Source organism: Morone saxatilis, unplaced genomic scaffold (genome assembly GCF_004916995.1).
Source record: "Morone saxatilis isolate NCDOM2014 unplaced genomic scaffold, NCSU_SB_2.0 Contig20, whole genome shotgun sequence".
In the NCBI taxonomy this organism is placed as follows: domain Eukaryota; kingdom Metazoa; phylum Chordata; class Actinopteri; family Moronidae; genus Morone; species Morone saxatilis.
The window spans coordinates 6,479,392-6,505,308 of NW_023339763.1; the positions used below are offsets into that span (position 1 = coordinate 6,479,392).

Here is a 25,917-nt window from a genome sequence, read left to right on the forward strand (position 1 = left end):
TGTGTTTCCACAGAGTCTACTGGCCCTGCCAAGGTGGTGAGAGCAGGCAACCCGCCCAAAGCCAGACGTGGAGGAAAGGTAATATTCTGTGTGTGTCTGTATGTATGTGTCACTGGTGCTGGGGTTGAATACCGAAGACAAAATAAATATAATGAAATTTAGAGTTCCCTGATTTCAATATCAGCCCAGTTTCAAAAGTAATGTAGCTCATATAGCTCGTAATATTGAGTCCAATTTGGTTCTAAAAAAAATCAAAGCTGCTACTTGTTTCTTTTGTTATATAGAATTACAATCATTGTCTCAAAGTCTATTTGATGTTTCAGGGCTTTTCTTTATTGAACTATATCCTCCTCTTACACTTTACATGTAACGGGTAGAATAATAAACGAGGGATCAACGTTCTTTGAAGACATTTTTGATCCCTTTTTAAGGTATTTTGTTCAGTCAGGATAAAGGTTTTGGGAATAAAGAATATAAATATTAATGAATAGAATATAAAATAAAAACTTTCTGAATGCTACTTTGTGCATTTGTTTATATCAGTCTAACAAATAACAATGTTAAATTCCAGTATACAATATTAATTAGCCATTTATTCTGAAATATGTAGAGGAGGAAACACTGTACTGACAATATAACACAATATCCATTTAATTACATTAAATATTGGTAAATGGCTAATGTTAGACATCCATATTTGTATGGTTTTCAGGCTATTAAATGCCAAGTTATGTACTGTATTGAATTGTGTGTTTATTTTCAGTTGGTTGTTTTCTGTAAATTTTAAAAGAACGGATTCAAATGTTCAGTTTTTCCCAGTTGCTCTGCCTGTACATTATTTTAATTCTTCTAAATACTTATATATTATGACTACAAATTGAGAACACAACCTGTATTTTATATCATTATGGACGTTAAGTTTCAGGGGCCAATTCAAACAGAAGTTCTTCATTAGTTCAGAGCTTCTTCAGAGCTCAGTATGTGCAGTATTTATCTGTAATGCCTCAAGCTGTATAACAATCTCCCTTCACACTTCCTGGAATACAAATGTGAGTTCCTGGTGAGCCAATGGCCTGGCACATAAACCATACAAACTCTTCCCCAAAGCGTTTCATTCATAACTTCCCACCTTTGAATGCAGTCCCACTCCAGGGTTGTTAACCACACCTTGACCGCAAACTTTTATGATGTCTTTGTGTAAACACTTTCCAGATACATGTGACACTTCTTCTAATTCAGCTTTATTTTTTTTAACGTCGTTCCTCAGGTTGGAGATTTTGGCGATGCCAACAGCTGGCCGACTCCAGGGGAGATCGCAACTAAAGAAGTGCAGGTAGGTGTTATTGATGGTTTTAGAAGTGTTGAGTTACAGGTTGGTAGATGTGCAGAGAAACACACTGATGAGGTGAGGCTGATATCCACTGACCACTCTCGTAGCTGCTGCAGTGGAGCCAACCTCCATACATGTAAACACATGTACAATATGTTTTAGTGAAACTGAAGAAATTGTCCATGTAATGAACTTTTTACTGAATTTTCTTTTTTTTCTCTGTACTCGTGTATGTCAGACTTGCCTTTTTAACTTCCTGTCAGCTACTTAGGCCACAGAATCAGCAATTTAATGTTTGCAATTTTAGATTTATATCTAAAAGTGAGGTCTGACTACAACTTAACTTGATGGTACCTCTGGACCTGATAGGGGTTCATTGTTTTGGTGGATAAGGTCTTACATAGACTGTCATTATAAGTGCGTTGTTCTCAACATTATGACTTTGTGACCAAAAAATATTTTAAAATCAGCCAGTGAAATGGATGTTGGAGTGCCTTTATTTTATGTAATGAGACCAATTTCGGTATGAAAGAGAATATGTGAGCATAGATTTAGGAAAAAGAAATCAAATAAGATCTTTCTAGATTTGGTTGGATCGTTCAGAAGAAGCCTTACTTACCTCCTGAGCTACTGTAGAGGACTGCTGTTTCCTTCCACACCTCCCTCATAGTTCGAACAGGAGGCAGAAGAATTGGAGGATTGTATAAATAAATTAGATCTCAGCATGGAAAATGTAAACACAGATTTTGCAAACTGACATCCAAACACACAACTTTGACCCGTGATATTACTATGCTAGCTACTACAACCCAAAACAGCCTGCAGTTTTAAATGGTTAACCAGTTGCCCAAAATCACATTTGATTGCATTCATTTGCCCTCAATTTCAAGATGAGTCATCAGATATATTTAATGTTTGACAGAAAGAGAAAAGACAGATTTTGATATTAAATACTTGTGTTTAAGTGATGTCTGCAGGAGATTATATGATGCTGACAACTGAATTAAAGCTGGGTAATCATAACAACATATAATGATACTTTTGACTTGATACCTCTGCAATAATAATGTGACAGTACTGGATGCATTACTCCGTTCTTTCTTATAGAATTAAGTTTTATACGAGACCTGTTGTGGCGGTAGCAAAAAATCCTTAATATTGACGGCAAGCAAGGAGTTAGTAGTTTCAAGTAACACATTATAATAATCGCCAACCAATCAAAACGAGCAGCTCAGCTTCACTTTGCTGTAGTGTATGTGTGTAGTTTTCTACAATAGGTATTTTAGTGGTTGTGGCTGTAATTACACAGCGGCTAAACAGCACGTCCAGACAGAGCAGTCTGCTTCTGCTGGCCCGACTTTGTGTCCTCAGCACTGCATGTTTCTTTTTTTAATGGATAGAGTTAGTCCAGGCTCACCACTGTGGCAGGACCTCTCGGACAGTTTGGAGACAAAACAAAGATGGCTGACCTCAAAGCAGGGATCATGCAAAATGTTTTAACTGGGAAATTGTACAAAAAACATCATATTGCGTTTATTTTGACAGATATTGCAAATGCGATATGATTCACAATTAGTAGGAATGATCAGTTTTGCATAAAAAATTTAATTTTCACTTAAAAAAAAAATTATAAAATTGTTATTGTTTTGGACAACAAACATGTTCTCTAAGAAAACAAAACAATTTTTCTGGACCACATTTTACCTTCATCAAAAATTTGCAGTTTCTGCGACATATTGCGATTTCAATAATGTTTTGATTCATTTCGCAGACCTAATCTTAATATAGAAATGTTAATTAGACCATTGGTACTTTTGTAATGATCACATGAGATGATATTGAAAAATTAGGCAATCCTTTCGTGCGTGCCCACCCGAGTCATTTGCTGCTTTGTTCGCTTCTGTTTCTCTTCTCGTGCACTCATTCGCTTAAACTGAACAGCCAATCGGAGTGATTTCTCTCACCGGTGGCCTCCGCTGCTGATTCGACATGCTCAGTCAGCAGGAAAAGCTGCAGACGAGTGCCAGCAGTGCAGAACACACCGCAAAACCTACAGCTGCAGACACTCACCGATGGCCCGGCATTGGCCCGGTGTGTCAGTGCCTTTTTAACACCTGCTGCATTCAAGCTGGACTCTAGTCTAGACCAGCTCAGCTCAGGTTTTTCTAGCAGCCTTCACCATACATCCAACATACTGACCCCCTCCCCTATATCTACAGCTGTTGGTCCGACAGGGGATGCATCTAATTTGTTATAGTAGCAGCAGTAGTCAGTCACCCTTCAGAGGCGTTTTTCTATTTCTGATCTCTGGGCGATACTGTGTCAGAGGAGAGCAACCCTGGTAACCTCCGCTATTTTAGGCAGCCAGGTCTGAGTGAACATGACACAAGCGCGTGTGTCCCCGAGCAGGGTCACATCATAGGAGCCAGGAATAACCGGCGGGTCCGGTGGCAGAAATCGTAGGTAGGGAGGGGTGGAGTGGCCAAGGCCTGGGAAGGGATGTCCTTTTAGGGATCCCCTTCATTAAACCAATCCTGGATGTGTGCTGCTGCTATTTTTAGGGGGCTGGAGGTCATGGACCTTCACGTAACATTTAAAGCTTTAAATCAATCGCTGAATTCCACAGATTATGCACACTGGGAAATAGAAACTGAAATTTGATATAGGAGGGGTTTTAATTTGACAAGTTAAACCTCAGATTACATGCAATAAAATTTCCAGTTGCCAAAATTAAGAAAATAAGTATAAAAATGCCTGAGAGTACGTTTATCTAAGGTAACATTTCTGTAACTTGAATAAATTTGCACTTTTAGCTTTTTTTCTTGACGATTTTAAAGCATAAAACACACTTGAATGTCATGTTGGTGTGTCCTTAAAGCACCACAAACACATTTTCATTCATCCTGACATTTAAGAGACATCTACGAGATGTACACTAAATCTCAACACTATGACACAAAGTGACAAATAATATTGGGCAGAAACAGTTAACAGACTAATTAATCAAGAGAAAATTACTTAATTACAACAATTTTGATATTTGGGTTCAGGTTCTCAAATGTGTGTGTTTTTCTGGTTTGATATTATTTTAACTTGACTATATTTGAGTTTGGACTGCTCTGCTGGTTGAACAAAAACAAGCAATTTGACAAGTATCGCCTCATGCTCGGAACATGTGATTTTCATTTTCATCATTTTCATCATTGTTTGACATTACAGATTAAATTAGAGCTACAACAATTAGTCAGTGAATCAGGAGGAATGATTATAGTGACCCACACGCAGACATCCATGTGTTTTGTTGTTCGTTTGTAACAAAACTACTTGTCTATTTGTCTTATCAGTTATCACCCCATTTTGCTGTCTGTTTCTTTTTGTTCAGAGTGAAATTGATTTCTTGTGTTGGATGGTGGGTTATTCTGTAACTGCAGCTTGTTCATGATCCTTTATTTCTGTTTGGGTAAGCTGACTGTAACAGAAGCTTATCTGTACCTTCCTGTGGTGGAGGAAGAATGAATCAGCATCCCTCTGATCTCAGCATTACTGTCGACATTTTCTCAACCGTTGCACCACATGTTGTCATTGCTTCAGGAAACGCACTCCACCTCTCACACCTGAGCTTTAAACACAGTTGTCTAACTTTAATGGCTTTTTTTTTTTTTTTTTTTACCATTTCACACTTCACACTCCAAAGCCAAAATAATATATGCCTTGTCTTTAGGTAATGGCACAACAGTAGCCATTGAGATAATATGGGATGTACTTTTTAAAACCCAGAGGGAGCTCAGCAGATGCTTCTTATTATCCACAGCTTGTGCAGCATCCATTTGGCATTTTCACTGTGTTTGATGGCTACAGGAAGAAGCATAATGCCCTCGTGCCCTCAGAAGAGCTTTTAAAGAGGCAGTAATTATGTTTTCTTCACTCCATCATAACAACAAACAAAAAAAGACTAGATTATAACTGCATGGAAATACTCACTGATGACTTTGTAAATTCACTTGAGGGCCTGAAATTTGAAGTTTTAAGACTCCCTCCTCACATCCATAGAGTTCGTACACCTATGTGTACATATCCTACATACAGTATGAGTGTGTGTGCGTGTGTGTGTGTGTGTGTGTACATGTACATGTACATCATGGTCCACCTCATTGTCTTCTCTAAACTCCTCTTCCCTCCCTCTGTTCAGATTGAGGCAGTGACACGGACCGTGTCCTGCCCGCCGACTGTCAGGCAGGTCAGAGACTCATCGAGATTCACTGTAAGTTCAACCAGCAGCCTATGAAACCTGCAGCCTGCCTATACCTCTAAGAAGTCAAACATCTAAAAATTCACCACACAAAGAAACATCAAAACAATGTCATGAAGTCAGTTAAAACCTATGTAAAGTCAAACTGGAAACCTCAAACTTCCTGTCCTTTTTTACGACATGTGGGAGGAACCAACGTGCTGATAACTTTGTATTCCACCCAGAAAGTGGAAGCTAGTTAGCTTACTGTGCTAACTTTAGCACTCTGAAGTCATCTCCTGCTCACTCAATGCTGGGTTCATCCCAAATTATTAAGGAGTTCTTTTTTTATTTTTAGTTTAGCTTATTGGACACAAAGAAAGAGAGAGAGAGAGAGGACGCCGGGTCAGACAGATGTGCAACAATTATATAAGCTTATAATTTCTTGCACCATGCAGTCTAAAGGAACAAGTACAGATGTTAGTCTTAAAGAATTTTTTTTGAGAAATTTAATGTAAAATCAACGTTTCACGTTCTTTATATTCAACCATTTCATATATCAAGTATACACAAGCTTGGCATTTAGGCCACAGATTAGTAAACCTTCATTTATATTTAACTTTTGTTTTGGACTTTGTGCCTTTTTCAGTAGCACTCTACTGTTAGTCTAAAGACCAGCTATGACATGCACCTCGTTATGTAAATGTGATAACAATATTACACCAGTTCAATAAATCAGGAAAATCTGTGAATGTGCCGATTTTAAACTGTATATGCAAGTATTTATTAGTTAAATATGATTTTTCCCTCACAGTGTGGGGCAGAAAACTCCTTGTACAACCACAATAACAATCAAACCAGTTATTCCTCTGTTTATTTTTGATTTTCACTCTGTGCTTTGTCAGAGATTATAAATGGGCAGATTCACAATCTAATAAATGAAAACACAATTTATTAGGATATTCACTAATGAGAGTGAAGTGGGGGGCGAGCATCCATCACACTCTTGATCTGCTCAGTAATTAAGGCTTCAGCGAACCCGTTTTTAAACGTGCATGTGAGTGAACAGAAATTGGTGTTTTCCAGCAGTAACATCGCTTCCCCTCGCGCACCAGCTGTGCACAAATATCACAAGTATTGTAAGTCTTTCCGTAGCGGTCCTATCATTACCATCTTCAACAGATAGATGAAGCAATGTTGCGTAACCCCCGTCTGAAAAGGGCTTAACATAATACACACATTTCACAGAAAAAGTATTTCGGGATAATATAAATGAATTGTATAAATACAATAAAAGGTAATTGCAGGTTCCACTGGAAGTTTAAGCCTGTGGCCTTCATATGTCATGTGGAACGCATTGAAGAGCATTAAATTAAAAGCTCTAACACACTGATGTATTGGTCGTAACCCTGCAAGCAAGCACACAAAAGTAAAGGGGCTTGAGTTAGATTTTAAATGTGTTCCATCGGCTTTCTAAAATCATTTCTCCACCAGTTTAATCACATAATTTTAAACCTGTTACATTTCATAAAGGTTATGATTCGCACATTTTTTATTTTTCATTTGTTTCAAAGTGTAACTGAATTGCTTGTGCCTCCTTTTGCTGTTTGCTGAGACTCAAATTAACAATGTTGTTAAGAACAACAGTGCATGTTTGAAGCGGGGCATTTGAGTTCAATGCGAATAGATTAGTTTGAGATATGATACCTTGAATGCTGATCATGTCAAGGTTTGTAGGTGTGTGTGTATGTGGTCAGTGTATGGTTTGAGGCTTGAAGTGTGTCGTATCTCCTGTTACTTACTCGACGTGAGTCAAACGCTTTGCATGACTCCTATGCAAACCCCTCAGGAGTGTCAAACTTTGCAGATATGTGTGTTGCTGATAGCTGGGCTCCCGTAGCAGAGATGACCGGCTGAACCCTTTTTGATTTGAATAAACCCCCGATATCGGCTCTGTGAGCAAAGATAACCAGTGAAGGCAATTCATGTATGGGATACCTACCCTAGGCTTGGCTGCGGGACAGTGGTTGTACTCGTGTTACTCTGCTGCAGTCAGCAGTCAAACATATAAATGAGACAGAACAAAAGATGTGATAATGAAAATCCTAAACCACATGCAAAACTCTTGTAGATTCCCACAGTTTGACTTTTATTGTGACCCCGAGGAGGTAGTTTTATAACGTTCTTCCAACCTGAATGGATAAAATGCGCCTTTAAAACAGTTGGATTGATGTGGATATAAAAACCTCCTAATACATATTTTTTTATACTGATACCAATTTATTCCACGAACTAGATTGATTGTTTGTTTGGTATGGTATACTGAATATTATAGATTATATATGCTACTGTGTTGGTTATAAGCTAGTAGAAGAATGAGTATAATAACTGCTGGGCAAGGTCATATTTTCAGGTGTCACATACAGTCTAGATTTCCTAGGAAATGAACAGTAATTTGCAACAGTTGACTGTTTGCTAAGACACGACCCTCCCTTAGTTACTGTTGCTACAGAGATTTATCTCTCAAAATTACTCAGTTTTTGAAACAATTGGTCCTTGACTTCATAGACTTATACAAAAGCATTTTTTTTTATTTCTGGCTGGTTGAAAGGACCACTGTCCTTAGCTGCGTTTATCAGCTAGTTAGCTAATTAAGCTCACTGAGTTGGCTGACAATGTAGCATGTAAAGATCTTGAATATACTTTTTTTTTTTTTTTGCATCATACGTGATATCATGCTGAATGGTGGAGGCTAAAGCTACATGTCGCAGGCAAAAAGTCAACAATTATGGTTTTGGAAAAGCCTAAAGTAAAGACAGCACCTTTCAGACTCTTTGGGCACTAAGTATCTCTCTTACAAGAGCTCCATGTTCCCCACGTTGGCATGCTGAGAAATCCAAAGCTTGACATAACTAGCATAGCTCTGTACTGCCTGCTAGTTACATTGCTAAGCTAAGACTGGAGAGTCACAGTTCGGGGGAGGGGTTAAGCCAACGGCCTGTTGCCTGACTGTAATCTTGTGCATGTTTAACCGAAGAAATATTTGGTTTTGAGGTCAGATTCCACTTTTTTAAATTAGAAAATGTGTTAATATGTGAGCATATAACATTTTAATCTGTGGCACTAGTTTCAGCTATTTTCATGCCCTGTATAAATGTGTTACCCAGAATAGTTTTGCAATAATTCTCTCCTTGTTTGAATAGGTCTTAAGTCTCCTCTGATGGGTGGGCCTAACTGTTGTCTACAGCTCTTTTCTAAATCAATGTCTGTCTGTCTCAACCTGTTTCCTTTGCCAGGGACCTAAGAAGACAACAACAACGACCAAGAAGGAGTCCAAGGAGAAGAGAGAGATCATCGAGGAGAGCAAGGAGAACCTGAAGGCCAAGTCGGACGACTCCGGCGAGGAGAAGAACGGTGATGACGACTCCCAGAAGAATGGACCGAAGAAAAAAGGTTATTATGGATTGCACAGTTGGCATGCTAAAAAGTGATGAATACTAAACAGTCCACCTGAGAGTGGTCTTACTCTAAAATGGCTGCCATACAGAGGTTTTTTTGATTAAGGCAACAAACATGGCCTTTCTAGTGAGCAATATACCCTCAACCAGACAGTATAGACTTGGCCTTGTTTAGTTTTTATGGACCATATTCTTAATTTATTACTTTTGTCCACAAATGTCTTGCCTCGTCAAGAATTTTATAGTTCTTCCTAAGTATTAGTTTAGATTTAGACTTTATTCACAGGCACTTTAACGTAGAAAAACAGAAGTCTAAAAACAGCAATACACAGATAAAGAAAATAGAGTGCCCATAAATACATTCATACATTACAGCACACAACATAGTCAGCAAAGTCTGTTCAAAAACTCCCCCATTTTAAGGTCCTGTATCTCCATCCAGATGGCAGTAATGTGAAGTGAGGATTGTCAGGGGGGGGTGGATCAGTGTCATTTGCTATTGTGAGTGCTTCACGTGTGAGAGTTTGGGTGTGGGAAGGCAGATGATATTCGAGGCAGCATGTGTTAGGCTGGTAAGTTTTGTTTTTGTTGGGGATCAGGAACATGGTGAAGAAACCGGGGGAACAAGATGGGTTGAATTAAAGCAACAGGATGTGCAACAGACAGTTCTCTGAGTGTATGGATAACACAAGTCCTTTATGAATAGAAATGTGTTGATCGAAACTGAATATATTGTTACAACCCCCTGGACATCACACACAATTGTCTATAATGAGTCCAAGATGTTTAAAGTCGTTGACATTTTCTACAGTTTTGCCATGGATGCATGTGTAGTTCAGTCCAGTGTGGTGTGTTTGATTAGTAGTGACAGCCGCAGTTAGTTTTCACTGCTTTTTTTTAACGTCTAGTCCAGATCTACTGTCAGACTTAACCTGCAAAGGTGCTGTAGAAATGATGAGCTCTTCATGTCTCTTCTCTGACTAAACATCAATGAAGAAAACTTTCACAACTCTGATCTCAGCATTGAAGCAAAAAACAAACAAAATGACCACGATGCTGAGCACATTAAGATATATTTAAACCCTAAATTGGTCGCCTGACTACTTTTTAGAATTGGGATTTTAAGTTTGAGGGGCTTCACAAACAGTCAACATTGTGGCTGTTGGCAAGTCTGAAATTTTGGTCAGCCATCTTGCCGTTTGAGCAGTTCCACAAACTAATTTCCCACATTGCTGTTGTCAAAGATCTGTTACTACATAAACGGTAGCACTTTTCTCCCTTTATTCGCTCCCTCCTTCTCTTACCTACTCAGTCAGCAGATAGACACATGGCCACGTCACTTAAAACTTGCTATCATTTCCTCTCTGCCACTGCATGTGGTGTCTGTCACACCACAGCACCCCTACAACCAGATGTTGTTTAAACAGCAGATCACTGATGCACCCTGCTGGCCAGGAGAAGTACTGCAGGAGACTTAGTGCTGTTTCACCAATAGAAGTTGCACATTGACAACATTTAGTAGCTGAATGTGGTAAAAGTTAGCTAACCACCCAGTATATACACTACAAAATTCACTGGAAAAATGTTGGACATGTTACAGTAGCTGCAAAACCTCACTTGCTTACAGGTTAGATCGCTGATTGCAGAGCTGTGTGGTTAAGTTAAACTTATAATTTCTATCTTTTTTACATTTCATACACCAGGTATTTTCAGGTCATCAAGAAGTGTTAGAGTATCCATTTTAGAAATGGTCTTAAATTTAAGTTTTTAAAGTTGGTTACAAGAGGAGAAAAAAAGAAATCAGTGTCCCTTTCCTCATTGTAACAAGTCAATTTCATCCAGGATTTATCATTACTCCCTGTCTTTCTTTTGTCAAAACCTTTTAGTCATCTTCTCCATGGAGTGTAGATTGTAAACGGTGTCAGTAAACAGTTCCTAACAGTTGTTTACCTGTAGGCATAAATACAATTTGTTTGGTAGCTCTTGAGGCGTATGAGATTGTTTCTAGGAAAAATGCTCAAAATATACAAAATTGAAGTGAATATTCGGCAGAAAATAAAATAAAATTTTGCTAAAAGTTCACCTTACCCTGCTAATGTTTCAAATACAATTTGGCTTAGAAGGTTTATGATATATATAAAAGGTTAAGGGATTCCTACAGACACATTTCAGAGTTCAAAACTGAATTAGACTCTAAATGATTAAAATGAATAGGTTTTCTTTTTTAACTGTGTTGCCTCTTCATGTCTTTACAAACAGGAAACAAGCAGAAGTGGGTTCCCCTGATGATCGAGGTGAAGTCCGAGGGTCCCAGGGAGCGCTCTGCCTCCAGGAACAACAGCAGACAGAACGAAAACCCCCGCCTGCCTCCCAACGCCAGGAACGACCTCAGAGGTCAGTCAGCGATGTCATCACCCAAAATTGGCATCACCGCGAGTGATGCAGCATTCGTTTAGGTTACTTATCGTAGCTGACGGCGTGAGTGTCGGCTGGAAATGAGTTTTAAAATCCCACCCAGCTGGTTTTACATGAAGCTTTAAATTAGTTATTAGTTTGTGCTGCTTGAGTCATGATAATACCTGACAGCAGGTTTTCTGTAGCTGATCTGTTGGTGCACATTAGTTGAGACGGTGCGCATGACTCAGCAGCAGGATGTGAAGAGATCTGTGTGAGCGCCTACTAATCTGCTACTTCTGCTTTTATAGTTCGTCCCTTTAAATGTTCAGTGTAAAGAATGTGGTTGCTTATATTCACAGAGGAAATGAAATTGTTTGCAGCTAAAAGGACATGACATCTGTTAGTGTGCAGAAGAGTACAAGTTAAAAGTAACTTCCTTCTGATTAAAAACAGTATTCATTCTGCTGGACTCTCTGCTGTTACTGAAAGTTCCCCTTGACTTTCACAACTTTGTTTGCACCAAACTGCATTTGAGATTTAATTTTGTTTTACTAGTCCAGCAGTGTTGACGTGTTTGTGCTAACGGGAAGGTTGTTGTCGGTTTCTCTGCAGACTGGCACAGTCAAAAGTACGAGCGGGAGTGGCGTGACGACCATGACGAGGTGTCCAGTGTGAAGAGCGAGGGAGCGCCGTTCCGCGGAGGGTTTAGAGGTCGCGGACGTGGGAGAGGAAGAGGTCGGGGACGAGGCAGAGGTGGCGCAAGAGGTATGTGGACAGACGCATAGAAGCAAGTGTGAAACACTATAAATAGTTAAATAAGTTTACCACCAGTTTTCTGTCCTCAAGATATGTTTAGGCCTTTCTTATGTGGTCATCAGCCACTGTTTGTGTTTCCTGGAAAAACACTGGCACACAAAAACACTGGCACACAAAGACACTGGCGTGGATTTCACCACTGTGCTGCTTGTGTGTCACCGGAAACAGTTTTTAGTAACAGTTCAGTTACTTTCCAATATAACAAATGTGCCAGTGGGACACTGATATTCAAACATTAACAATTCACAGTGACGCTCAGTATATACAAACTGAAAGTCAGGGTAAAAAAGGTCATTAGGTTCAGGGTGCTGGCAGTTCAGGGTGCTGGCAGTCAGACGTGCTGCAGAAGTGATGAGCTCTTCATGTCTCTTCTCTGACTAAACATCAATGAGGAGAATTTTCATAACTCTGATCTCAGCATTGAAGCGCAAAAACAAAACACAAACACTGATGATATTACTATTAATATATTAAACACATTGCAATCTTTTAGGCGTTACACTTCCCAAACTAAGCATAGCGCGGTTGGTTGAGTAGCTAATCACACCACTCGTTATTGTTTTGGTGTCAAAAAACAGATCTAAACAACAGAGCTCAGCAGTCACAACATAGGAAAGGGCTGTTGTGATTAAAGGAGATAACAGAACTATTAGTGCTGTGGCCAGTCCCAAACAGGACTAGACTACTAACCAATGATGTCTAACATTAACTCTGCCCCAAAAAATGCCAATAAAGGTGGGAAATACCCCAGAGTTTATCACAGTTTATCGATCCAATAAAGCAGGCAACGATTACAGCCTTCCACACGGTCAGTTAGACCCTTCACCTGGAACAAGCAGTGAGGCAAAACAAACTGTACCATTTTGTCCACCCTTAACATATTTGTCACACTGGCTTTTTAGGGACAAAAGTCATGTAAAAATAACAGCTTGTGGTTTTATGGGGAGCTCTGTTGTGCAACTGCTGCATTTCTTTTCCTGGATTAAACAAACAAAATATAATGTGTTTATTAGTAACATTATAGAGGTGCTGTTGGTTATAAATAGACACAGCCAGGCTAGCTTCCAGTCTTTATGATAACCTATGCTTTTTGACGGCTGTATTTAGCATACAGACATGAAAGTGGCATCAATCCTTTCATCTCTGCAAAATAATAACCTACTGCTTTAAATATTCATGATCTTTTTCTTGGTACAAGCTATAAATGTTTGACTTTGCTCTACAAAATTGAGCAACAAAAAAAGCGATCTGACTTAAGTGTACATTTTTGTGCCATAATGTAGCTTCGTTTGTGTTTGGGCTGACTCTGCTCTCAAACTGGGTGGTTAGTGACCCTAAACCGGCCCCACGGAGGCTCCAGTGAAAACAAAAAAGTGCAATAACAGCCAGAGAGATCATGTTGGAATGAGGAAAGGCCTTGGATCCAGCAGGAGAAGCAGGTTTCCCTGAAGGCCTGTTGGTTTTGGCAGGAATCTCCCTCTTTCCTCCCTGTTGTTCTCTTTTCCTACACATTGTCTCCCCTCCTCTCACTTACTCTCCCTGTTTGTTGCCTCCTCCTTCCTCACTCCCCTCCCCAGACTGAGATAGAGAAATCACTGGTACCTCTTTGAATTTCATGAGGGAAGAAAAGGTTGTAAGAAAACAAAGATTACAAACAACCCAGAGGAAGAAATAAGAGTTTTACGTCCGTCCCCGTCTCCTCGAGGACACGCTGTTGACTTTCAGCAGCACTGAAAAAAACGGTCAGAGTTAATGCTGAGCAGATGAACTTTGTCTTTTGTATTTACTCAGCTCTTGCATGTGTGTGCTCCTACATACTGGCACAAACGCATTCTGTATTTGTCAGTGACTGCATTCACTCTTTAAGTTTTTTTTATTTTTATTTAATTCTTAGATATTTGTTTTTCTTATTAATGTCTGGAGCAAAATGAGTACATGAGCTGACCTTTGTTTGTGATAGGTCTGCAACTTGGATGTACATTTTAATATATACTTGTGTATATCCTACTAAAAGAACAATTTGATAGCAGTTTTATTTCTATTGTAACCTTTGATTCTTTCTCTGGCTCCTCTACTCTGTCACTCTCCCAAATCCTACAACTTTTCCTCAAATTTGAATTCAAACTAAATGGTTGGCTAAAAAGATGAATAAATCTGGGTAATATATCTACTTCCAACTTAACATTGTGTTCCAAAATTAGACCATATTTTGGTTAGATTTTGTTGACCATCAAATACTAACCAATAGTGTGACCAGCTGCAAACACTTTGGCTCAGCAGAGATTCATGAGTGAAGAAGTGTTATTAAAATAAATGCCCTAAACAACGCAGAAATATTCTGTGGAGTCAGTCTGGCATCTTCACTCGAATAGACAACATCCAGTGAAGCATGAAAGTCAAATATTTTAGAAAACTATAAGCTGATTTCCATCTAACTTGGCTGTTTCTGTCCTCTCAAGGCCACTATGACTACCACTACGGCTACAAGTCCTACGAAATGAAAGATGGACCCTACAGCCAGAAGTTTGGCAACACAGTGACCTACTACTACGACAACATGAGCAGCAACGACCTCTACTCCGTCGATCAGGACCTGCTGAAGGACTACATCAAGAGGCAGATGTAAGTGCAGCTCCTTCCTTCGAGATAAACACAGAACACAATAACAAATACAAGATTGGTGACAGACACGCAGACGTGCTGCAGAAGTGATGAGCTCTTCATGTCTCTTCTCTGACTAAACATTAATGGAGAGAACTTTCACAACTCTGATCTCAGCATGGAAATAGAAAATAATAAATACTTAGTCACTCTTACATGTTGTTTTGTCCCAACCACACTGCTGTAGAGACAGTACATTTGAACCTTTATTCAGATATTTGGTCTGGGTCTGGATACTGGTTTGAGTTAAATAAGATCTGATCTCATTTATCCAGCTGTTCATCAGAGTACAAAACTTCTTACCTGACTACAGTTCAGACTAAAAGCTTGCCTTGTGTTCAGGACACTGTTTAAAATTAAAGTTACAGAGGTATTTTTCCTTGCCTCTAGTAGGCAGTAATGTTTTCCATAGTAGGGTTAGTTGCCACGAACTATGGCGTTACATTTGTGCTTCATTCCAGAGCGAGCAGAGAGAGATCTTGTTTATTTTTTTAAATAAGTTGTATGCAAGCAAAATACATTTGTTTAAGCAACTGCAGTAACAACCCCTGTCACTCAGTTTCACTCATATGACCTACCTCATATTAACTCGTAGTTTCTCCTTCAGGTTTGGTTGGATCAAGGACTTTTAGTTGGCTGCAGTCTGCAATCTCACAGCTAGATGCCATTAAATTGTTCACACTAGTCCTTTAATCCGGTAAACACTGCAGAAACCCTGTGAGATGGTCAGTAGGCTCGCCTGTTGTTTAGATTTGATCAATTTGGATTCTGCCGAATCATAAACAGTCGACTGCTATAAACGATAAGAGGTTTTGTGAGTCTTATTCATTAAGATGTAAAATAAATGCAAATATATATTCTCTTTTTCTTGCTGCATGGAAGAGAGGCCACAATTTGACTGATGCACCCTTAATAATAGTTATAATAATAAAATAAGCTGTGACCGTAGTGCTTTTATGATTTAGCCGATGCTTAAATTTTAAAATAAACGCAAATAACAATGTTAGAAATAAAACGATGCACCTCGCCCCTTAAACTACAGGTTCACAGTCAAGGTTTTGCAGATGAAGACATTGTGTGTTGAGACAGTAGTTTTTTGGCACCTGACTGAAAGAGCTTAACAGTTTCCTTGTGTGCACCCAGTGCCCCCTTCAGTTTAAGTCTGTATCAAGTTACTCAGAGAGCTTGAAATCCTGTCAAATATTCTGTTTTTGATTAGTAGTTCCTTGGATGGTATCTGGTTACAAGTGACACACTTGAAAACCAAAGTCTGTTTCCAGTGTTTTTTGCTAAATGTTTTCTATCTAGTCAGTGCAGTCCTGTGTGGTCTCTTCCTGTTTTCATTCCTTCTGCTCATAATCTGACTGTGTGCTTCTCAGTTGTCTTAACTTTCTCTTCATTTCCCTCACTTATGTGAGGGAGCACTTCTCCCCAGAAAACGGCAACAACTCACACCTGATTTGTCAGTCTATGCTGGATAATGCTGACCATGTGTTTCTCTGTTTCTCTGCCCCCTGTAGTGAGTACTACTTCAGCCTGGACAACCTGGAGCGTGACTTTTTCCTGCGGAGAAAGATGGATCAGGAAGGCTTCCTGCCTGTTGGACTCATTGCCAGTTTCCACAGAGTGCAGGCCCTCACCACAGACGTCAACCTCATTTTGGAAGTAAGTACACTTCTTTGACTCCCTGATTCGTCCTTTAAAAGTGACCAGTGAAAATGGAGAACAATAATCTGACGTGGTTAGCAGCAGTTAATTGAAATCATGACGGGTAAGGAAACATCCACAAAAGCAGGCAGGAAAAGAAACATTTTAATGCTGTCAAAAGGTAAAAGCTAAGAAATATGAAAAGGGTCTGATAGATCTGAATCGAGTCAAACACAGTTAATTAGTATCTTTAGCTTATAGAACAGTAAGCTGACTGCAACAGGCAGCTGGATAAGAAGTATATCCTGACATAGAAACACTTCAGGAAACAAACAAGATGTAACGTGTTAATTATTGAGCTCAAGAGGTTCTGGAAGGCGGATTTTGTTGTCATTGCAAAGAGCCAGGCTAGCTCCTTTCCCCTGTTTCCAGTCTTAATGCTAAGCTCAACTGAGAGTGATAATCAGTTTTATCATTCAAATAAGCATATTACCCTTTTTCATTTTAATTATAGAGACTGTCTAATAACGCAAAAGAGAGACCTTAGGAGAAGGCAGGTCCAGGAGCAGTCTGAAATATAGTTCAATCAGTTAATTTCAGAGCTCCTTGTGACTCCGAAGAAGATAAAAACACATTCAGTAAAGTGCAGCATGACTTTTTATCAGTCACCAGAAATTGATTTCCCCTCATGGGTCCATGTAGCGCTGATAATGCAGGATGATCATCAGAACTGTCCAATAAATGAGTTACCTCTGTTTCTTTGTTGGTTTGTAAAAAGTCAGTGACGTCAGAACTAAAAGGCAACAATGGATAATTTGTGTTCTTTTTAAACCAAACTAGGTGTGAAAGTGACCTGAAGTTATTTACTACAAGCTTTTACTTGAAGTTAAGCACTCAAATAGAAAAAAACAGTATGGTGTTTTAAACATTTGACAGAATATGTATTAATAATAATCTTCACACTTGATCCTGTGAACACAAATACTTTATATATCACATGTCCATCCACATCAGTGAGGTCCTTAATTCAGAGAGTATTATATTTCTGTTATCGCACAGACTAACTGACCCATCTTCTCTCCTAACAGGCCTTGAAGGACAGTAAGGAAGTGGAAGTGATCGACATGAAGATCCGTCGGAAGGTGGATCCAGAGAAGTGGCCTCTGCCAGGCCTGAGCATGCCCAACCAAACCCACACCGATTTCTCTCAGCTCATCAACTGCCCTGAGTTTGTCCCAAGACAGTTGACAGAGGAGCCCAGAGGTGAATACTCTACTGTAGAGATCTGCCTTATTTGGTTGTAATCAATAATAAAATGTTAGAATAATTAGTTTTTTGCAGGCTGACCTGTCATGCATCATAATTTTGTGGTTTCAAATCTTCTTCAAATCACAAGAAAACTAAATCTTTGCTACAAGTAATATTCTCCGTTACCCTCTGTGTCTGCTGCAGGGTCTCCAAGGGCCTCCACACCCGTAAAGCAAAAGACCAAGACTGAATCAGACATCTCCAACCTCAAGACGATGCCCAAGGGCCTCTCTGCCAGCCTCCCCGACCTGGACTCTGAGTCCTGGATTGAGGTCAAGAAGAGGCCCAGACCCTCCCCGGCCAGACCCAAGGTCAACGCAGAGAAGGTAAAATTCACTCACTCATATGATCATTTGGTTTTACATGGACTATGATGTCTTGTTGCTGTAGTCGGAGAAAAGTGGCTATGGATTATAATCTTCATTTCTATATATTACAGAAACAAAATCAAGTTTCCTCCAATTTTCTTCATGATAAAACGTGTTTGTGCCGGACACATAGTGCTGATAATTAGTCTATTAATTAAGTTATCATAGAAAATTACAGTTGTAAACTTTTGTCTGTCCTTTCCTTCATCCATTAATTTCTTTCTATACTCACCATCTTCTCCTCCTCCTCCTCCTCCTCCCTCCTCCTCCTCCTCCCTCCTCCTCCTCCTTCCCCCTCCCTCCTCCTATGGTCACTGTTGGTTGGCGGATTCAGGCCCCCTCGTTGCAGCAGCAGAAGGAAAAGGACGACTTGATTCGCTCCCCGGTGCCCCAGCCTGGCTCCTCGCCCTCCCCTGCTACCTCAGGAAATAAGGTGAGTTCTTTTCAGAGCTGCAACCAATGGTTTTCATCTCTTTTAGTTTGTTCATTATTAGTTTCCAGTTAGTCTAGTAAATGTTTCAAACACAATTTCAAAGAATTTAAAATGGAGAGCAAATCCTCATTTGAGAAGCTGGAAACCAGACAATATATGGCTTCTTAATCCTTTAAAACATATAATCAACTTACTTCTAACTTATAATCAACTAACAACTTATTATTCAGGACGGAGCGGAGCAGGACGAACCGGAGGAGCTCGACTTCATGTTCGATGAGGAGATGGAGCAGATGGACGGCCGCCGCAACACCTTCACCGACTGGTCGGACGAGGAAACGGACGGCGAGATTGATGACCATGACGTCAACAAAATCCTGATTGTGACTCAGACGCCGCCGTACCTGAGGAAGCACCCGGGAGGCGACCGCACAGGACACCACACATCGCGCGCCAAACTGACCAACGAGCTGGTCAAAGTGATCAACGATGGACTCTTCTACTATGAGCAGGACCTGTGGGACGACACGTACGAGCCGGAGTACGCCACCATCAAGGTGAGGTCATCTTTCATGGTCGACCTATGAATGGTCATTTATGGTCAAGGTGAGGGTGTTTGTTTGTTTCTACCATCACTGCTGAGAGTGAGGAGAGAGAGACTCCAGGTATAACTGTCTCTAAGCTCATGCATCTTCATAATGGAACAGTTGGTTTCTAAAACTCACAAAGACGATTAGAAGAAGTGGAAAAACTCACTGCTGTTGTATTTTAAGGGGCAAGTTTGGGCTTTTCTTGGTCACTTTAATGCATTCTGATGAGCTGTGTTAAAGTGCCTCTTTGGTTATGGTTTTAAATAAATATTAAACATGGTTTTAGCCATAGTTCCAACAATAAGATCAAAAACCAACACTGGACTGAGTTAGACCACTGTTAAGAAAAGATACTTCACAAATGCTGTGAGACTATTGTCAACATCTGATCCAAGGATGCTTGTTCTTCATACAGCTTGATTTTAACCCATAAATAAGAATTAATGCACTAGTTCTGTTTGTAAATCTTTTTGTAATCCTAAAGTCATCATTTGGTGGCAGTTTGGCTGAACCAGTCAGCCAAAAGCAAGACAAACAGCTGCCTACATTAATGTGATTAATGACAGATGTATGAATAAGCGATTTTTTATTTTTATTTTCATGTAATACCTTTTTAAAATGATTAAAATGTCCCACAGAAAAACAAAATCATTGCTGCAAACCACGTACTGTGTGTAATTGCTCAATTGAAAAACAACATGGTTACGTATACAAAAGATTTTCTCTTAATTACCAGGCTTTGTCAAAATACCCAGACAGAACAAAAGTGTCCATTTCACAGACTGTTTTCATAATTTCAAAAGAAAGCCGTCTCTTTCAGTTTATTGAATAAAAATACAAAGAACAATACAAAACAAAATGCAATGCCTCAACACCACATAGCAGGTTGGTTTAAACCAGTTTTCAACTGGAACTAGGTTGATAATTGGGCTCCACAATTTAAATAGGTTTGTTTATGCTGAAATTGTTATTTTTAACTTCTGATTACCACACAGATTTTGTACTTTTTAAAAAAAAATAAACAGGTTTTTGTCGCACAAAACTGAAAAAACATGTAAAAATGAAGACTCAATCAGAGTGGAGTTTAGTATCAAATAATACAACCTGTAGTGATACATAACTGAGGGCCGAATCTTCTGACAGCTTCCACGTTACGCCATTGTCATATTGGAGGTGCTTCTGCCCAAGACCAGATGATGAGTAGATTTATTCCTCTTCAGTTAGAGCTGTTTCTGGACATCGAAACCCGACACAGAACAGAAAGTTTGTTTTGTTTTTTTTGTTGTCATTGCTGCCCATTGTAGCATTGTTGAGCTCATTGTGGGACCTTCACGTGCTCGCCAGCACGCATCCAGCTGCGTGTGGAACAGAGGACGCTTGTTTATAAATAAACCCCACACACAAGGCCTCGGCCTGAGGGGTCGAGCTGACGGGCTGCAGGGGGAAAGACAAAGATGGACGCTCAAAGATCTGAGGATTCTTGGTGGAATGAAGGGGCAAGTGTGAGTCGCACATGATCATAATCTTGGTGAAATAGTTAAGCAGGGACTCGTACATTTTTGACTTTGTGTGTTAATAGTAAGATTTTAAATTGAGCTGCTGTTGTAGGAGGAGGAGCAGCAACTGTTTTGTTATTAGGAGGTCTTCACTGGTGGAATATTCAGGGTGTATTGATGTAACGCAGCTGGTTGGTGTCAGACCAGTGAGAGACCTCAACATGAGGGTGAAAAGAGTGTTTTTGGCAGCCATGTTTTGCTGCTGCATCTCAGTCTCCAGATTTCTGCAGATAAGGTCTGTTGATGATTTACGTGGTTACATTTTCCTTAATGTCAAGGGTTATTTTCAGAGTTTTAAATTAATTTCTTTTGTAATTGTGTTTACTGAGAGATTTGTTTGGTCTGTGAAATTCTGTAAAATTAATCTTTATTTATGTAACGTGTACTGCGCTTCCTTTTTGGCACATTTCACCATGTGTATCGATCTTTAAAATGTCATCAAACCCCTTTTATTCCTCCTTGTCAAAGTATTTTTATCATTTATCCAAAATAAACAACCTAGAGATCAGATTCCTATCACAGTTGTTGTCATGTTGACTCCTGTCTTTCTCCATTTTACAGCAAGAGGTGGAGAACTTCAAGAAGGTCCACCTGATCAGCCGGGAACAGTTTGACTGCCTGACCCCTGAACCTCCTGTCGACCCCAACCAGGAAGTCCCCCCAGGCCCCCCACGCCCCCAGCAGAGTAAGGACACAAAAACACATACAACTGACCCAGCTTTACATACACTGACGAGTTGAATCAAAGTTAAAACTCTTATATCAGTGAGTTATATAATTGTTTCATAGAGCAGTGATAACCAAAATGGAGGTCTAGGATGCAAAGATAAACCTGAGGTGTCAGAAAACGCCTCACAGCATAGGAAAAAAGTCAAACTGTACTTCTGCTACACAAAATAACATGTAATTTTTCTGACCTTTCTCCTATTTTTGGTAGTTTATTGTGATAGTTTGGTGATAGTTTGACCTATGAAAATGAATTAAAGCATTTTCTGAGATAAATCATGAGCTATAAGAAAGTATAAGATCAGCCACCATATTCCAATGCCTGTTTTTAAAAGAAGAAGCTTTAAGGATATTAAACACTTGTTACTGTTTGATTGTATTAGTCCAAGAATGGGAGAGCTCGTCACTGATGCCTGTTTATTTTGTGAAGACATGAAAGACATTCTATTAAACCACTGCGTAAATCCCACTTTTGTATAGGTTGTATGTCAGTTTAGGACTGCCTAACTTAAACAGATCTTAAAAAGCGGTAAATCCATGTTGAGTAAACTTGCAGAGACCTTTCATCTCTCTGTCATCGTGTTAAAGTGGAAACAACTGTGGTTTTCACTTTAGAACATCAATCATGAGCCCTTGAAATAAGTTTTATTTCAGGATTTGCCGAGCTAAAAGTGAAGCATATTGAGGAAACGTTTCGATTGGAGGGTGAACAACTCTGGTCTTTTATACTGCTGCGCATCTAATCTCTTCCCTCACGTCCTCAGTCCCCACAGACGCATTGGCGAACAAACTCTTCGGTGCCCCCGAGCCCTCTTCAATAGCTCGCTCCCTCCCTACTACCGTGCCTGACTCACCCAACTACCGCAGTGCCCGGACGCCCCGCACGCCTCGCACACCTCACCGGAAGGACCAGACAATGACGCCACGCTTCTACCCCGTGGTGAAGGAAGGTCGGCCTGTAGATGCCAAGGTAAGATGTCTACAGTGTGATTTTAAGGTTTTATGGGCATAAAATCCACAATCATTAAACATTTGTAGCTGGATATTTACCCTCTAAACTTGTTTATTTCCTCTGTAACCCTTCAGACGCCCAGGAAGAGGAAGACCCGACACAGCTCCAACCCGCCCATGGAGTGTCACGTCGGCTGGGTGATGGACTCCAGAGAGCATCGCTCCCGTACTGCGTCTGTCAGGTGAGACTCACTGCTCTGCACTCTTCCTTCGAATAGTACTTGTTAAACAAATCATAGTACTTATGATTTGTTTAACAACTCCTCTAGTATTTCACAGATGCTCTCATTTGTTCATTTTAACTGGCATTAATGGACCATAAAAAGTACATATTTATTAAGTGTTAAAAAAAAAACACCAACAGATTCTTTCATATTATGAATCTTTCAATACACTTATTAAGATTAACACTTAATATTTAAGCTTATACACAATGTACAAAAATAAGTGTTTTTTTATGTGATTTGTGAAGTAATAGAAAGAAAAACATCACCTCAGACTCAGGACTTCAACACTGAAGTAGTTCTAAATATATGATGTCATTGTTCTCACTCTCCATTTCCACCTTTCTCTCTCAGCTCTAACGCCAGCCCATCAGAGGGCACCCCTGTCCTGGGTAACATTGGCTGCACACCTCAGTCTCTCCCCAAGTTCCAGCACCCATCACACGAGCTGCTCAAGGAGAACGGCTTCACGCAACATGTTTACCACAAGTACCGCCGGCGCTGCCTTAATGGTACACGCATGTTTTTTTTCTTTCTCTTCCGCTTTATTTTTTCTGTCTTCAAATTTCAGTAAACTCTGCAGAATCATCTCTAACGGTGAAGTGATGCTGGATGTTTGGATTAGATTTTATCTTGTATTCTTAAGTAACCCTGTCCACTTTATGTCTCCCTTCTCGACCAATCACAGAGCGAAAGCGGCTGGGAATCGGCCAATCACAGGAGATGAACACGCTCTTCCGCTTCTGGTCGTTCTTCCTGCGAGATCACTTCAACAGGAAGATGTACGAAGAGTTTAGACAGCTGGTGGTCGAGGATGGAAAAGAAGGATACAGGTCAGAGCCTTGACCAGTGATGGCAGAGGCATTTACGGGCATAGCTTGGTTTGTTTGTTTGGTTTTTAAGCCGTGTTTTTCTGTGTTTGTGTGTTGCAGGTACGGTTTGGAGTGCCTGTTCAGGTACTACAGCTACGGTCTAGAAAGGAAGTTCAGGCCAGACATCTTTAAGGACTTCCAGGAGGAGACCATGAAAGACTACGAGGCTGGTGAGAAATCCTGACAAAAACATTGTGGACAGAACAGAAGAGACAACACAAATGCCATCTCAGCTGGGGGGGGGCACCATTTTCAGACTCGCCTAATCCACCTGGACTAACTTGCATTTTTCTGTCTGCTGTCCTCAGGCCAGCTTTATGGACTGGAGAAATTCTGGGCCTTCCTTAAATACTCTAAAGCCAAGACCTTGGAGATCGACCCCAAGCTGCAGGAGTACCTGAGCAAGTTTAAACGTCTGGAAGATTTCAGAATTGATGTAAGTGAGGAGCGTATGCCGCATCGTGTTTTAATAGTTTGGATAACAAAAGTCCCACAACTGCTTCAATGTCGTCTGTTAGCTTTAGCAGTTTAGCAGTGCTGATATAAATTCACTCAAAAATGGCTTTTCAGAACAAAAGTGACTCCTCCTTTATTTATTTTATATATGCGGGAGGTTGAAGCTTCTTTCATGCACTTCACAAAAAGATATGATGGTCTACAACACGTCAGACACGTCTTTGATTGCTAAGATCATGAGAGTTCTAAAAACGGGTCTCAAAACATTTTGACGAGATGAATGTGGAGTCACAGTGCTTACAAGAAAACCTGTATTCTTAGGTAGGTTTCTCCTGATTTTGCTTCAATGTATACTGGTAACGGCTTCTGCAAGACAGAAGACTGTAATGTAAAATCTGATTACCTATGTAACCTGTGTTCTCTGAGTAACCTGGTTACTGAAGCACATTGATTGTGTTTCCTAAAAGTTGTTGTGCTTTGAAAACGACCCACCATCTAATCTCCGCTCTGATTATTTCTGGTTCCAGCCACCTATGGAAGAAGGAGGCCGCAGAAGACACTCGTCCAGCGGGGACGGTCGCCGCCGGCACCCTTCTCTCCCCTCCAGCCGGCCCCACAGCCAGGCCAGCTCAGGCCCCAGCCCCGCCTCCACCGCCCAGGGCCTCGCAGCCAAGGATGATGCTAAACCCACCAGCCAGAGAGCCCCCACTGCTGACCCCGCACCAGATGCCAAGACACTGAAGTAACTCCACGAACACGCCGGCCAACATGGATCAACTCAACCACGTTTGCAAGTCGCTGGTTCTTTCTGCGCCACAGGAGGGGGGAGGGGGGCGTCTAGCTCTTCATTCAAGCATGAGAATAATTTTTTTTTTTTTTTTTAACTGCGACAGTTTTTGAGAAATAAGGAAAATTAATATGGTTTATTAATTAGTTTTATGTTTTTGAGGGGAAAAAAAGAACCTTTTTTGTCTTAATGAGGCAAGGAATGGATGAGGTGTCAAACACTTTTTTTTCTTTTTTTTTTTCTTTTGCAAATCATTGCCAGTCCACACGGTGGATGGTTTAGTGATGATTTCCTGACTTCTTCTTTTTTTTTTTTTTTTTATTACCTTTTTTCATGTTGACCCCCCCTCTCTGTCACTGGGACCCCTCTTTGATCGTCACTGTCCTGCTGGCTGAAAGATATTTGATTTTTCGCCCAGATCTCAGATTTATGATTATTATTTCCTCGGCATGTGGTGAGATTGGAGACTTCGAAAAAGTTCGAACAACACTGAGCATCTGAAAGCCCTGCTAGAGGAGGCCGTGCTGCTTCTGACATCCAACCGGACCAAAGTGGTTTGAACCGAGCGACTGACATTTCCATCCGCAGAGCCCCAGTGCTCTCAGTTGAGGGGCTGAAAATTATTTGATTTACTTTATGGCTGGACATTGAGGGGAAAATATAAAAAGAACCAAATGATAAAAATAGAGGAGAAAAAAAAAAAAGACTTGTACCAACCCCTCAGTGTGGACACGATCATTGAAAGTTGCCTTATTTTAATGGTTTTACTGCTTCTAACTTGTGCCCACCACCTTATTGTCGATTGTACAGCATTGAAATCACTCATATATCCGGTCACCGTTTCCAGCAGAGGCCACTAGGTGGGGCTCTGTCTGCCAAACTGTTCCCCACCCCCATTCCCCTCCGTCACCTTTTCCGAACTGTCTTCCAAGTGTCACTCAGTCTGTTACAAGTCCAGTAATTCTTCCCTGTGTTTGCAAGTTGTGGCTTTTTGTGCTGAAACACGTCAACCTGGTGGAGGTTTGTCCCCCCCCCCCCCCCCCCCCCCC

The 25,917-nt window shown here is 40.4% G+C and overlaps 1 protein-coding gene across 1 annotated transcript; it reads left to right on the plus strand.

Annotated features, from left to right (window-relative positions):
• larp1 (La ribonucleoprotein 1, translational regulator) lies at nucleotides 1–25,913 on the plus strand (the record flags this gene model as incomplete). The annotated part of the gene is made up of 20 exons (XM_035666811.1): nucleotides 1–78; nucleotides 1,268–1,333; nucleotides 5,520–5,591; nucleotides 8,855–9,011; nucleotides 11,276–11,410; nucleotides 12,026–12,178; nucleotides 14,689–14,851; nucleotides 16,411–16,555; nucleotides 17,626–17,800; nucleotides 17,990–18,171; nucleotides 18,548–18,646; nucleotides 18,877–19,203; nucleotides 21,354–21,477; nucleotides 22,283–22,488; nucleotides 22,605–22,711; nucleotides 23,108–23,265; nucleotides 23,442–23,586; nucleotides 23,686–23,795; nucleotides 23,934–24,061; nucleotides 24,609–25,913. Coding segments are annotated over 20 exons (2,949 nt in total), but the record flags the coding sequence as incomplete, so codon positions are not given.
• Nucleotides 25,914–25,917: the final 4 nt, after the last annotated feature.